The sequence below is a fragment of the Canis aureus genome, chromosome 6 (genome assembly GCF_053574225.1).
Source record: "Canis aureus isolate CA01 chromosome 6, VMU_Caureus_v.1.0, whole genome shotgun sequence".
NCBI classification, from domain to species: domain Eukaryota; kingdom Metazoa; phylum Chordata; class Mammalia; order Carnivora; family Canidae; genus Canis; species Canis aureus.
In genome coordinates this window covers 11,237,260-11,252,193 of record NC_135616.1, presented here as the reverse complement: position 1 = coordinate 11,252,193, position 14,934 = coordinate 11,237,260, and the positions used below count along the sequence as shown (strand labels likewise).

The 14,934-nt window shown below is 37.4% G+C and overlaps 1 protein-coding gene across 4 annotated transcripts in view; it reads right to left on the bottom strand.

Annotated features, from left to right (window-relative positions):
• Window positions 1–14,934, bottom strand: part of MYOM1 (myomesin 1) — a 136,687-nt gene that overhangs the window by 24,606 nt on the left and 97,147 nt on the right. For all 4 annotated transcript variants that reach the window (XM_077900166.1, XM_077900167.1, XM_077900165.1 and 1 more), the window contains 3 exons: window positions 8,562–8,718; window positions 6,257–6,363; window positions 6,095–6,139 (listed from right to left, as the gene is read on the bottom strand). In XM_077900166.1, the coding sequence (XP_077756292.1) occupies window positions 6,095–6,139; window positions 6,257–6,363; window positions 8,562–8,718 (309 nt within the window). The remainder of the gene's footprint in view (window positions 1–6,094; window positions 6,140–6,256; window positions 6,364–8,561; window positions 8,719–14,934) is intronic.

Here is a 14,934-nt window from a genome sequence, read left to right as displayed (position 1 = left end):
CCCGGAATCAAATCGCGAGTCGGGCTCCCGGCATGGAGCCTGCTTCTCCCTCTGTCTGTGTCTCTGCCTCTCTCTCTCTCTCTCTCTATGTCTATCGTGAATTTAAAAAAAAAAAAAAAAAGGTATATTAAGGGCAGCCCAGGTGGCTCAGTGGTTTAGCACTGCCTTTGGCCCACGTCGTGGTCCTGGAGACCCGGGATCGAGTCCTACATCAGGCACCCTGCATGCAGCCTGCTTCTTCCTCTGCTGTGTCTCTCCCTCTCTCTCTCTCTGTGTCTCTCATGAATAAATAAATGAATTTTTTTTAAAAAAAGAAGGTATATTAAGATGCAGCATGGCTTGCCTCACAAAGAAAGTAAAGGAATCATATGGTATCTCTGATTTATACTTGTATCGCTTAAGCCATTTGAATATGGGTGTAATTTTAAAACTTGGTTAGTATCTCTCAAATACAGTTTTCTAAATTTCTTGTAACTTGAAAATGTTCTCTATAAAGCCTCCCCCAGGGGATCCCTGGGTGGCTCAGTGGTTTAGCACCTGCCTTCAGCCTGGGGCATAATCCTGGAGTTTCAGGATTGAATCCCACATCAGGCTCCCTGCATGGAGCCTGCTTCTCCCTCTGCCTGTATCTCTGCTTGTGTCTCTGCCTCTCTCTCTCTCTCTCTCTCTGTCTCTCATGAATAAATAAGTAAAGTCTTAAAAAAAAAATGTAAAGCCTCCTCCAGCCAATGGTTTTGCCCTCCAGGGCTAAGTTTATTGAAAAGCATGGCTGTCTCTCCAAGTTTAGTAGCCCTTCATTTCCTTTAGGAGAAATCATGACCCTTCATTTTCTCTAAACAGTTCTTAAACTAATCTCAAAATTTCAAGAGATGCCACATTTTAAATTGTAAGCTTCCAAAACTTGTATCAAATATACATCAATATTTCTTTGTGTTTATCCTCAAACTATCCTTTCCAAGCTTTAAGGGATGTCTTTCATATGCACTATTCCACGGTCATTGTGAAACTCAGTTACAGGCTTGTTCCATTGTGGAACTCAAAGAGGCTCAGATGTCATCTACTGAGGGGTGTCCATGATGCATAGAAGATAGGCACCATGACCTTGGACAGTACTCTCCTTTTAAAACCTCACATCGCTCACTTGCTAACATGGATATTATCTGCCTCATAAGACCACCAAGAAGAGTGAATACAGTACCAAAAGACATTAAGACAATGTGAATAATGACCAGTGCTCAAGAAAGGTGAGTTCTGGGATGCCTGGGTGGCTCAGTGGTTGAGTGTCTCCCTTTGGCTCAGGTCATGATCCTGGGGTCCTGGGATCAAGTCCCACATCAGGCTCCCTGAAATTCTCATTGCACTTCATGATCAGCTGCCCAATGACTTGCTCTCTGGAATTTAAGGAAAATTTGCTAATAGAGGTCCTTTTCAAGCTTATACTCAATAGATGATTACTAGCAGAGAATAGCACTCTATAGGATATGATCTTTCATTAAGATTTCAACCTGCAAGAAAACCCACTTAAAAAAAGAAAAAATGATCTTCCAGTGGTTAACACTGAGTTAAGATGTTAAATAGATGATCTATAGAGGTTAGTGGATAATTAGCAGCAGTAGGATTTCAAAGAGATGTAGTGAGATTATTAAGGAAGAGCAAAGAGTGTGTCATGCTATATTTTTAAAAATTACCTAAACTGCACTCTATTAAAGTAAGGGCCCGGTGTGTGAATACCTGAGATTCCTAGTCTTCACATAATCAGAGCAAAAGCTATCCAAGCCTTTAGTTATTTAGAAATAAGAGATGCTAAACATGTTGCCCAGTTGTCAATTTTGGACAATTATCTTCTCTGTCCTATGCAATTTTTATCTCTTCAAGACTTATTTTCTTCCCTTAAAAATCTCAAGATATAATATGGTACAAAGCTTTTTAGGAGATCTAATGTTAAACATATCAAATGAACTCCTATTCAAGTTAAACTGTACTTATATATCAAAATACACTGCTGAAATCAGATTTTTGGTAAGAGGGAGCCTGCTTCTCCCTCTGCCTATGTCTCTGTCTCTCTCTGTGTGTCTCTAATTAATTAATTAATTAATTAATTAATTAATTCTTTTAAAAAGAAAATAAAGGTGAGTTTTCCTCTTTCCTCATTTTACTGATGACAATACTGAGGCTCAGGAAAGGTTAGTAACATATCTGGGTAGCAGAGCTGACACCAAGGTTATTCCCTCTATTCTGTGCTCCCCTTGGCTCTGGCTGTCCACTCTGAAGAACAGTACTGATTTGCCAGTTGAGTTGTGTTTGAGTAAAGCATCATGGATTGACTTCAGGGTTGTGAGAGCAGAAGCTAAGCTTTCTCCCTATAGGAGAACTCCTGCTTGCTACAAACTCTTGGAGGGAAGGAGAGTAAAATCTTTCCTAAAAAAGTCTAGAGATCTCATTTTGGGAAATCTAATACATGAGTGATGCAGTTACCTAAGGGGCCTAGAGTGGTGGTGGAAGAGAAGGGGTATGCCCTCCTGGACATTTCAAGCTCCCTTAGTCTTCACTGTCCTCTCTGAGTAAGAAGAACATCACCTTAAACACTGGCCACCAGGAATCACCAGAGAGAGCGTGGTGGCAAACAGCAGGTGCACACACAGTAACAGTTTATGTCCTGGTTAGGGTCAGACCACAGGTATCTACAGTGTACATCTGGTCTAAGTTGCCTAACCTCTCCAGGTCTCAGCGTCTATACTTCTAAAATTAAATCACCTTAGAACCAAGCTTTTTAAGGTCACTGGACTTAATAATAATATATACTCCATTTCAGTATCCTATAAATACTCCAGCATATAATAAGTGTTCTCTATAAATTTGGCTATTAATATTTTGGTAGATCTTTCCTCCTCCAGTTGCTTCAAAAACAGCCTACAACTACCAAGTGTAAAATATAATATATTGATACCTAAGAGGAGATACCAAGTAGATACTGTTTATGTATATGTGCTTCTGTATATCTGCACACATAAAATATTTGTGGACACATGGGATAATAGCCAAGCGATATTGTGCAGGATGTTGACAATACCAAAGTATACCTTCCACCATCTCCCTAACAATACCTTGAAAAATCTTCAAGTAAGTTGCCTCTCCACACTGCAGCTTAATATCAATACTGGCAAGACCAACTAGGCTATTTTCTGTTTTTAGCTTTATACATTTCATTTTTTCCTTCTTCTCAGTCTTAAATTTTCTTATATTCTTTTCTCTGGTAGTTAATTTGCTCCAACAAAACATTTATTTATTTTTTTTGTAGGTTTAAGGCATATGTTTAGTGGTTTTCAAAATATTTTTGAAAATAGCTTAAAATAGGAGAATTTACTGTGCCAAGGGATAAAGGAGCACCACACTCTTTATTACATTCTGTAAAAAACAAGATCCATTTAAAATCTTATAAAATCTCAAGAAAAGACTTAATGATGTGTCAACATCTATGGAGAGGAAGTGGGTATAAATTGTGAAGTTAGACATGCTACTTTGATCCTATCATCAAATCTCTGAAAATATTTATGTAGTCATCAGGCTGATCTAATAGCGGTGGGGAGAAGAAAAGTGTGTGGGGAGCTATATTATTTTAAATGGTGCTGCAGGGAGCCTGGGTGGCTCAGTCAATTAAGCATCAGCCTTCAGCTCAGGTCATGATCCCAGGGTCCTGGGATTGAGCCCTGCATGGGGCCTCCTTCTCCACAGGAAGAAGCCCTGTGGGGAGCCTGCATCTCCCCCTTTCCCTTTGCCAGCTGCTCCCCCTGCTTGTGCTTGCCCTCTCTGTGTCAAATAAATAAAACCTTTAAGAAAAATAAAATAAAATAATACAATACAATACAATACAATACAATACAATACAATACAATAAAATGCTGCTTCAATGGGCTAAGCAAATCTCCCTTGGGTTAAGAGAACTGATACTTGCATGTCAGAGTTTTTAACACATTCTTGAGTTCTTTCTTTTTCCCTACCCAAATGCCACACAAGGTCTCTAATAAAAAGGGAACTTGAGTTTGCTGCTACTCTCCCTCCCAGAACCAGTAATTAGGGTGATCATCCTTATGCAAAATAAATGTCTCAGCATACATGACAGTGACATTGGGCAATTACTGTCTTCAAGCCTGTATGATCATTGAACGTCAGGAAAGCTTGGGCACCTCCAATTCAACAGTAACACCCCATGTTGTCTCATTTCTGTCCTTTAAGCTAAATGTAAATGTTGTTTGGACTAGCTGTTGCCTAGAGACACTTTGCCAATGTTTACTGTCTAACTAGATTAGTGGTTGCTGCTGTTTCTCTCCATTTCCACCAATTTTGAGAGGAGATGGTGTGATCACTAATGGGGTCTGGCTGTGTGCAGCACAGTGAGCCTCTCCTCCACTACCTACTTCACAGCCCTGGAGACATGAAGGGAGAGCATCCCATACAGCTTGCAGACAGATCTTCTACAAATGGGTTTTTTGAGGGTCACTGTTGCTTTCAATCAATATTCATATTTTTCCTGAAAATTTCAAGGATCTCTCACAGCATCTCTATACAGTAGGTGCTATAAATTATTACAACAGCCATTTCTAGAAAAGAAACTAATACATGAGGAAATTAAAATTGAGTTGCTCAAGTTCATAGACTGGGTCAAAAGTACAGAACAAAGACAATACAGGCCAAACTTCTACCTTCCATACAATTAAAAAACAATAATAACCTTTAAAACACCATTCATAGTATTACTTTTACAGTTTTTTTAAAACTTTTTTTTAAAAGATTTTATTTATTTATTCATGAGAGACAGAGAGAGAAAAAGCAAAGACACAGGCAGAGGGAGGCAGATCAAGTAGGACTTGATCCAGAGACTCTGGTATCACACCCTGAGCCAAAGGCAGATGCTCAACTACTGAGCCACCCAGGCATACCATACTTTTCCAGTTTTATGGTGAATAAGCATACAGGGGAGAAATGGTTCTCTCCCAGAATTCAGGAAGTCTGTATCCTGCAACCACACGCAATGGGCACCTCACTGTGCTGCTTTGTTGAGCCAAGTCAGTTTTGAGAATATAACAAGTGAGGTCAATAGTCACCAACACTCAGCCTCAGGATGGAACAAGCATTTGGGGAATAGCAAAGAAGTCAGGCAATTCTGGAGCAGTGTGTGTTTTGTAATCACAGCCTTTACTGGGAATTTCAGGAAACCTATAGACCTTCCTCCTAGAAAGATGCACATATACAAACATATAAGGTTTTGCCTCTAGTGTGGAGTCACGGTATAGTTTCTTGAGTTCCTGAAAAGTCTGTATTGGTGAAGAAGTTGCATTCTAGAGACTAAAGACTAAAATAATAAAATAAAAAATTCCTAACTTAAAAGAGTGAGTATGTGTTATTACTCTCTACTTGTTTTCTCAAACTCCAGGTATAACTTTCTAGATAATCACCTTGGCCAATAGATAACCATGGCAAGAGAACTTATCAGGTCAGTGGAACTTTCCGAGTATCATTTCAGACCTCTTTCTCTTCTTTTAGGTGTCAACAGTGAAATTTAATCTTTTATGTGGAAAGTGCTTAATTGAAGTTCATAGACAGTTCAGAGAGATTCTTTTTCTGACTAAGGCATCTTTACCTTATTTTCCAGGAGTTTAAAATGGTAGACAGAGTCTTTAGATTACCTTTACTTAGAGGTATGATTCTTCTATTAAGTGCTAACATGAAATCGCTTAGGAAGAGATGGTTTTGCCTAAAAAATATGTGAATTATCCAGAATCATATAATATATGGGATTCCAAAATCCTAATCCCATATTAGGAGAAAAGTGAAGAATTTACTCAGCTGTTACACCTGTGTAACCTGACACTTCACCATGTAACAGCATGGAATGTATTTTCTATGTTAGTATTTGTATCTCTTTAGAACAATGGCCAAGATAAAAGCAGTACTTCTGGAAAGTGTACTTGTAGCTACCATTATGTGTTCTTAAGAGCCTCTTCTCTTAATCTTGTCAGAGTTATCATCTGACCTATTCCAGGAGCCACCACCCGGTAGGACCACTAAACTCTGTGGATGCACTGTGGACACTTACTTGGGAACTTGTGTTCTTGGCTGAGAGCCAGTAAACGTTTCAGCTCTGTAGGGAGGAAAAAAGAAAAATGAAAGTTGAACTACTAAAACAAAAGTCACTTGACCCTAGAGGATCACTGCTGAATCAAAGCAGTGTTAGCCTTTGAAAGGATTGAAAACTTACCTTCTTCATCGATCAAGTAACTGGACCCTATTCCATCAGTGTCTGTCACATCACAGGAGTAAATGCCCAGGTCTTCCATCCCCAGGTCCTTGAAGGTCATTTTTGTCCTGTGGAACAGAATACTCTCATTAGAAGGGAGGCTGTGTGGCATCTGTGGGATGGCCTCCCGGGCTTCTCTAGGCTTCTGCACAGACTACTCCTTTGGCTGGCAGCACTTGCTCCCATTTCCTACTGACCTGAAACCTGCCCATTCAAGCTGTTTCTAGGGAGACTCTCTTGACCTCCTCCTGGTGAGCAGAGTGGGGAGCTGGTACAAATATCTCATGTCCAAGTTCTTTTGCATATCAATACCCATCCCCAACAGAGGTATTTTTAGTTGATTTGCCCTTGCTGGGGAACCTAAAAAATATTTTCCCACAGGGCAGAACCTTTTTTGAACAACAAAGTGCCTCTCTTATATTATCCTCTACACTTCTCTTTTTTTTTTTTTTTAAAGATTTTATTTATTTATTCATGATAGGAAGACAGAGAGAGAGAGAGAGAGAGAGAGAGAGGCAGAAACACAGGCAGAGGGAGAAGCAGGCTCCATGCAGGGAGCCTGACGTGGGACTTGATCCCGGGACTCCAGGATCATGCCCTGGACCAAAGGCAGGGGCTAAACCGCTGAGCCACCCAGGGATTCCCTACACTTCTCTTTTTGAGCTTATCATACTGTGTTGGTATCACCTATTTGATTATCTATATGTCTCTACCATATAGTCATTGAGCCATTAGGGACAAGATCTGGTTTATGTACTTCTGTGTCTTCCAGCATGTGTGCTTATTAAATATTTATGGAATGAATATGTGAATGGGTCAATGGCTTAGTTCACTGTGTTTTCTAGCTTTTGTGAGTGATGTTGCTAGTCAATGTGTCTAAGATCAGCCAAACATATAAACGTTAGTCAAGAGCACAAATTAGAAGAAAAATTTATAGTTTGATGGTCTTTTCTTGACTAAATTTATGTTTCACTTCAAGGACTTTATAGCACATAGACAGAAAAAATGTCTTTTAATTATATTCAGCATGTTCTTGCCATTCTCTAACAAAATTATGATTTCTTTATTTCTGAGATATTTTGGGCTTCTTTGTAATAAAAATAATACTTAAAAGCATGTTGCTTTACCAAATGAAATCCAATATGGTTGGCACTATAAAAATATAAAGCTTGCTAAGCAAAGCAAAGTAAAAAGAAAATAGAATCTTGGATGTGAAAGGGAGTAATTGATCACAAAATTAATCTCCTTCACTCTCTCCCATTTTATAGAAAAAGAAATCCGAGGCCCATGGAAGTTAAAAGCTGCCCCAGGTCACACGGCTGGCCTCTGGTAGGGCTGGGACTAGAACTCATCTATTTTGTGCTTCCCATGCAGAGTTCTTTCCAATGTGTTATCATGTCACTCATAAGTGGTGGTAAAAGAAGCAGAAGAAATTAGACTTAATCCATTTAATTCACCATAACTTGAACCAGCAAATATCAAGTTCTTCCTTGCTCTCTCCCCATAAGCATCCACACCATTACTTTAAGATGACAAAATTTCATAAAATAATCAGAATCATCATTAAAGCTTTTACATCAATCAAAGCTTTTCTAACATCATGAATGAGATAATATATGAGAAAGTTTTTAAAACTGAAATAACATGAGAAGTACTTTATAAGGACTGTTATTTATTTATTTTTTTTTATTTATGATAGTCACAGAGAGAGAGAGAGAGAGAGAGAGAGAGAGAGAGGCAGAGACACAGGCCGAGGGAGAAGCAGGCTCCATGCACCGGGAACCCGACGTGGGATTCGATCCCGGGTCTCCAGGATCGCGCCCTGGGCCAAAGGCAGGCGCCAAACCGCTGTGCCACCCAGGGATCCCAGGATTGTTATTTTTTAAGGCTGACATTGGTTATTACTTTTTACATGACTAGATATAAAATATTTATGATTTCATCCCCTTTTATCAAGTATTCGAAATAGAAAGCAAAATGCTGGGGTGCTTGGGTGGCTCAGTCAGTGAAGCATCTGACTCTTGGTTTTGGCTCAGGTCACGAATCTCTGGATCTTGAGATCGAGCCTAGCGTTAGACTCCATGCTCAGTGAGGACTTTGCTTGACATTCTCCCTTTCCTTCTCCCTCTGCCCCTACCCCACTTGCTCGCTCTCTCTCTCTCTGAAATAAATTAATAAAATATTTAAAAAAAAAGAAAGCAAAGAGCTTACTTTACTTTCCTATCATGAAAAGGAAACCCATTATTATGAATGAAACAGTACATACTTGTTGCCTTTGCTTTCAATGTCTAATCGTGGAGAGTCCTCAGTGGGTACATAATCCTTGGACCAGTTGAACTGAGAATTTGGAGTCATCTGATCACATTCAAAGTTCAATGAAATTACTCCATCATCGTCCACATTTACAACAACCTCTTTAGTTCCTAGAAGATCCAAAACAAGGCGTTGATTATTTCTTGATAGACATCAATGAAGTAAGAATTCCTTACTTTGGGATCCATTACTGTAGCCATAAAAGTAAGGTCTTGAGCTTGTGCAAGGGAAAAGCTCCAGCTGCTCACTGAATGGACAATCCTGCTCTATAATTCAACTTTAATACTGCAACATGGAATTAGATGAATGTGCCACGTTTTTCAGGTAGAGCCAACACCATGGACAGTATTCTTTGTCTAGGGCTGAATAAAAAATGGTTGATGTGACTGAAGGTACAGTTAAAGGAGTGGGTCGGTCATAAGAAGGGGGATAAGGCAGCCTGGGGCAAAAAGGAAGTTGAATGGACTGAATTGATAACTTTTGCTCCAATACAACCATATCCAACTTTCTTATCAGGAAAGGATATATAAGAGATAAAGAAACCAATGGGAAATAGAAGGGCCGAAAGTACAGGTAGTAAAAACTGCCAATATTCACATGCTTGAAGTTTGTAAATCATTTAAAAATGGAGAAATATGGACACCTGGGTGGCTCAGTGGTTAAGCATCTGCCTTGGCTCAGGTCATGATCCCAGGGTCCTGGGATAGAGTACCACATCAAGCTCAGCAGGGAGCCGGCTTCTCTGCCTATGCCTCTCTCTCTCTCTCTGTCTCTCATGAATAAATAAACAAGATCTTAAAAAACAAAAACAAAAACAAAATGGAGAAATACATGGAAACTTGAGGCCAAGATTTTGTTCTGTTGATCAAGCAACCATAATCAATCTAAAGGTGCCCCTCTAGACTAGAATGACAGCAACCTAAATATGACTGTTATCAAACTGTATTGAAATTTAAATGGAAATTAATTTCAAGAGATCCAGATGTTTCAAGAAGATTAGTTTTTAGATTTTAAAAGAAAACAATTCAGCCAATGTTTTGAGTTCTTATATTTTTGGGAGTTATAACAAATTGCACCTGCGTCTAATTTAGCGATTCAGAGTTTGTACAGCTTATAAAATATTCACATCTATGCCTAAATCCACTTTGAAAGGTAAAATGTACTTCTCAAATTGATACTCATTCAATTTCCAGCCTAAACTCAGTTTATTTTCGTCTGTTTGGAAAAATAAATTTAATCCCAGAAAGATACAGCTTTGTTTTTTACAAGGCATTAAAAAAAATCTTCCGATAGACACTGCCAAAAGATTGAAGGTTTTCTCTCTAAATTGTGTTTTAAGAAGCCAGTATCCTGGCCTACTGTGTAATAGCTGTCAGGGGGGGAATTGTAAAACTCCTCCCAGGGGAGGGCCAAGAGAAAATGAGTGCCCAAATAATGTGTGGCAACATGAAAATCTTGGTTGTTAAGCCAGGCAGTCGATTTAATTTGTGTCTTACTGATGGCAGGGTGTGTGCTTCAACTACACACTCCAAGAAGTGATTTTTAACACATGGAACACTTAAAGAAGACTAGTTCTAGAGATTTTTAAAATTAGTTTTAAAAAAACAAAAGGCTATTTTCATATTTGGCTATAAACTGGAATAATGATCAAGATTTAATTATAGTTGAATGAAATATCTACCATGTATTACTTTTAAAGAGTGAGTCTACTCCACTGGGAGTTGCAGACCATGTTTTTGTGCTACTCTTGATAACACATGACGAATCCTCACCATCCATTATTGTATAACAAAAAGTGAAAAAGTGCTCTCATTAAAATTTAAGACTAAGAGTGCTGAGGTTTAGACAGTGTTATGATACAGAGGATGGTTGACTCACAGAATACAAATAAGAAAATTTCTGTGTATCTGTATTGTTTTGAAAAGAAAAGAAGTGATGGAGGTTGACTAAACCTTCCTTGCTATTTGCATAATATCTATTTTGGAGGCATGACAGATTGTTCATATTAATCATTCATTGTCTTCTTTGTAACGCCTTTTAAAAGGAAGTGAATCATCTATATGCTTGCTGTTTATTATTATATTAGAGGTATGATTTAAGTTTACAACAGAAAAAATATTGCCTAGGTTAAGAATTGTGATTTTTTTTATTAAAATGAAAGATCCCCCCCAAAAAATAATAAAGTGAAAGATCCAATTTTTTTTTTTTTTGCAAAGGAGTAACAAAACTGAAAGACTATGAATAATATAATTAGCTTAGCCTTTCTCTCCATTCCACAGAAAGCCTTTGCACTGTAACATTTCACCCATCTGGAACCCTGTCCCAAACCAAGAAGTAAGGAAAACAAGTCTCTAAGAGGCAGTGCTGATGTGACAAAGTCCACACACTAGTATTCCTGGACACTCATTGGAGAATTCCATAGATCGTCCCTTGGAACTTTCTAGAAAGTTGGTTGATTGGGTTTCATCAGTAGATTAAACCCCCAAAATAGAAGGAAGTCAAAAGTTGCTGTCAGCAGACACACTGAGAATACGGAAAATTACAGCAGGAGAGGAGGAAGAAAACTGAAACGCAGGCACAAAGACATTATTTACTAGAGGGGCAAATGGCTCCTCTCCCTATGATGACATTACTGTATCCCAACACTACAATAAATAAGGTTGATCCTATGGTCCTGAGTCACACAGGAAAAGGTAAATAAGATTCAGCACACTGCATCCAACTTCGGAAAGTACATACTAAACTGTCCAATCTATTTTACAAGACTTTTCATTAAAGAGTTTTAGAATGAGTTTTAAAGTATTGATGCTTTAGCAGTAGATTCTCAGATAAATGGAACAACTGGAATTTAAAATAATAATCTGTTCAGGCTTTTTTTTAACTGAAGAAAAACTAGTTTATAAGATTATATAAGTTTCAGGTGTGTAACACTATAATTCATTTGTATGCAGTACAAAGCAATCACCACCAAAAGTCGAGTTCCATCCATCATCATACAATTGACCCCCTCTACTCATTTTGCCTGCTCCCCACCCCTGTTCCCCTCTGGTAACTACCAATCTATTTTCTGTATCTATGAGTTTGCTTTTGTTTTGTTTGTTCATTGTTTTATGTTTTTAGATTCCACATGAGTGATATCACATGGTATTTGTCTTTCTCCATCTGACTGACTTCACTTCACATAATATCTTCAAGGTCCATTCATGTTATCACAAATGGCAAGATTTCATTCTTTTTATGGCTGAGTAGTACTGCATTGTGTGTGTGTATATATATATACACCTTGTGTATATATATATACATATACACACACAATACATCTTCTTTACCCATTCCATCAGTGAACATTTAGATTGTTTCCATTTCTTGATTATTGTGAATAATGCTGCAATGAACATAGGGATGTTTAATTTTTTTTAAATCAGTGTTTTTGTATTCATTGGATAAATACCCAGAAGTGGAATAGATCATATGGCGGTTCTATTCTGAGTAATATTCTTTTTTTTCTAAGTGGCTGTACCAATTTACATTTGTACAAACAATGTTTGAAGGTTCTCTTTTCTCCATGTCTGCTCCAACACTTGTTATTGTATTTTTGATAATAGCTGTTCTTTTTTTTTTCTTTTTGATAATAGACTTTCTAACCAGTGGGAGATGATATCTCACTGTGGTTTGGATTTGTATTTCTCTAATAATTAATGATGTTGAACATCTTTTCATGTGCACATTGGCCATCTCTATGTCTTCTTTGGACAAATGTCTATTCAGATCCTCTGCCCATTTTTTTTTAAAGATTTTTCTTTTTAAGTAATCTCTACATCCAGTGTGGAGCTTGAACTTACAACCCAAAGATCAAGAGTTGCAAGCTCCACCAACTGAGCCAGCCAGGCATCCCTCTACTCATTTCTTAATCAGGTTGCTTGTTTTCTGTTGTTGAGTTGTATGAGTTCTTTATATATATGTTAATCCCTTATCAGATACATGATTTGCAAAAATCATCTCCCATTCAGTAGGTTGCCTTTTAGTTTTGATGATGGTTGCTTTCACTATGCACAAGGTTTTAGCTTGATGTAATAACATTTTTTTTATGGCTTTTGTTTCCCTGGTCTTTGGAATTAGACCTATAAAAAATATTGCTAAGACCAATGTTATAGACCTTACTGCCTATTTCCTTCCAGGAATTGAATAGTTTTAGGTCTTACATTCACATCTTTAATCCACTTTGAGTTAATTTTTATGTATGGTGTAAGATAGTGGTCTAGTTTAATTCTTTTACATGTGGCTGTCCATCTTTCCTGACACCATTTATGGAAGATACTGTCCTTTCTCTCTTGTATGTTCTCAGCTCCTTTGTTGTAAGTCAATTGTCCATATATATGGGGGTTTATTTCTGGGCCTTCAATTCTGTTCCATTATCTGTCTGTCTGTTTTTATGCCAACACCATACTGTTTTGATTCCTATAGCTTTGTGGTATAGTTTGAAATAAGGGAATATGGTATCTCCAGCTTTGTGCTTCTTTCTCAAGGTTGCTTTGGCTATTTGGTATCTTTTGTAATTCTATGCAAATTTTAGGATTCTACTTCTGAAAAAAAAAAAAAGCCCTTGTAATTTTGATAGGGAGTGCACTGAATCTGTAGATTGCTGTGGGTAGTATGGACATTTTAACAATATTAACTCTTCCGATCCATGAGCATGGTATATCTATTTGTTTGTTTCATCCTCAATTTTTGTTCATGGGTGTCTTATAATTTTCAAAATATGGGAATTTCACCTCCTTGGTTAAATTTATTCCTATGCATTTTATTCTTTTTGATGCAATTGTAAATAGGATTGTTTTCTTAATTTTTCTTTCTGATAATTTGCTATCAGTGTATAGAAATATCACAGATTTCTGTATGTTGACTTTGTATTCTCCTACTTTCATGAATTCACTTATTAGGCCTAATAGTTTTTTTTGCGGAGCCTTTTGGTTTTTCTATATATAGTATCATGTTATCTGCAAGTAGTGACAGTTTTAATTCTTCCTTTCTAATTTGGATGCCTTTTATTTCTTTTTCTTACCTAATTGCTTTGGCTAGGATGCTCAGCACTATGTTAAATAAAAATGGTGAGAGTGAACATCCTTGTCTTATTCCTGATCTTAGAGAAAAAGCTTCCAGCTTCTCACCATGGAGTATAATGCTAGCTGTAAGCTTGTCATATATGACCTTTATTGTGTTGACGTACATTCTATCTACATTCACTTTGTTAAAAGCTTGTATCATAAATGGATGTTGAATTTTGCCAAATGCTTTTTCTGCATCTACTGAAATGATCATATACTTTTATCCTAAATTTTGTAAATGTGGTGCATCATGTGGATTGATTTGCAGGTTTTGAACTATCCTTGTATCCACTGTGATTAAGTGGGATTTATTCACAGTGGGAATTTAGCAAACTAAATTCAACAATACATTAAAAGAGATTATGATTCTCCAGATTTCTGTGATATCAGTTGTAATTTCTCCTCTTTGATTTCTGATTTTGTTTATTAGAATCTTCTTTTTTTCTTTCTTGTTGAGTACAGCTAAAAGTTTGCCAATGTTGTTTACTGATTCAAAGAACCAGTTCTCAGATTCACTGATCTTTCCCATTTTTTTTCTAGTCTCTATTTCATTTATTTCGGTCCTAATCTTTACTATTCCCTTCCTTCTACTGACTTTAGGCTTCATTGGTTCTTTTTCTAGCTCTTTTAGGAGTAAAGTTAAATTGTTTATTTGCGATTTTTCTTGTTTCTTGAGCTAGGCCTGTATTGCTATGTATTCTCTCTTAGAATCACTTTTCCTGGGCAGCCCAGGTGGCTCAGCATTTTAGCACTGCCTTCAGCCCAGGGGCTGATCTTGGATCCTGGGATCAAGTCCTGCATCAGGCTCCCTGCATGGAGCCTGCTTTTCTCTCTGCCTGTGTCTCTGCCTCTCTCTCTCTGTATGTGTCTCTCATGAATAAATAAATAAAATCTTAAAAAAAGAATCACTTTTCCTGTATCATCCCAAAGGTTTTGGTATGCATTTTCTGCTTTGACTTGTTTCGAGGTTTTTTTTTTTTTTTTTTTTTTTTTTTATTGATTTGCTTTGATTATCTTGATAAACCAATTGTTGTTCACCAGCATGTTGTTTAATCTCCAAATTTTTGTGTTTTTTTTTTCCAGTATTATTCTTATAGTTGATTTCTAGTTGTACAAGATTGTGGTCACAGAAAATGCTTGATATGATTTCAATGCTCTTGAATCATTGGAACTTGTTTTGTGACTTAACACATGATCTATTCTAGACAGTGTTCCATGTGC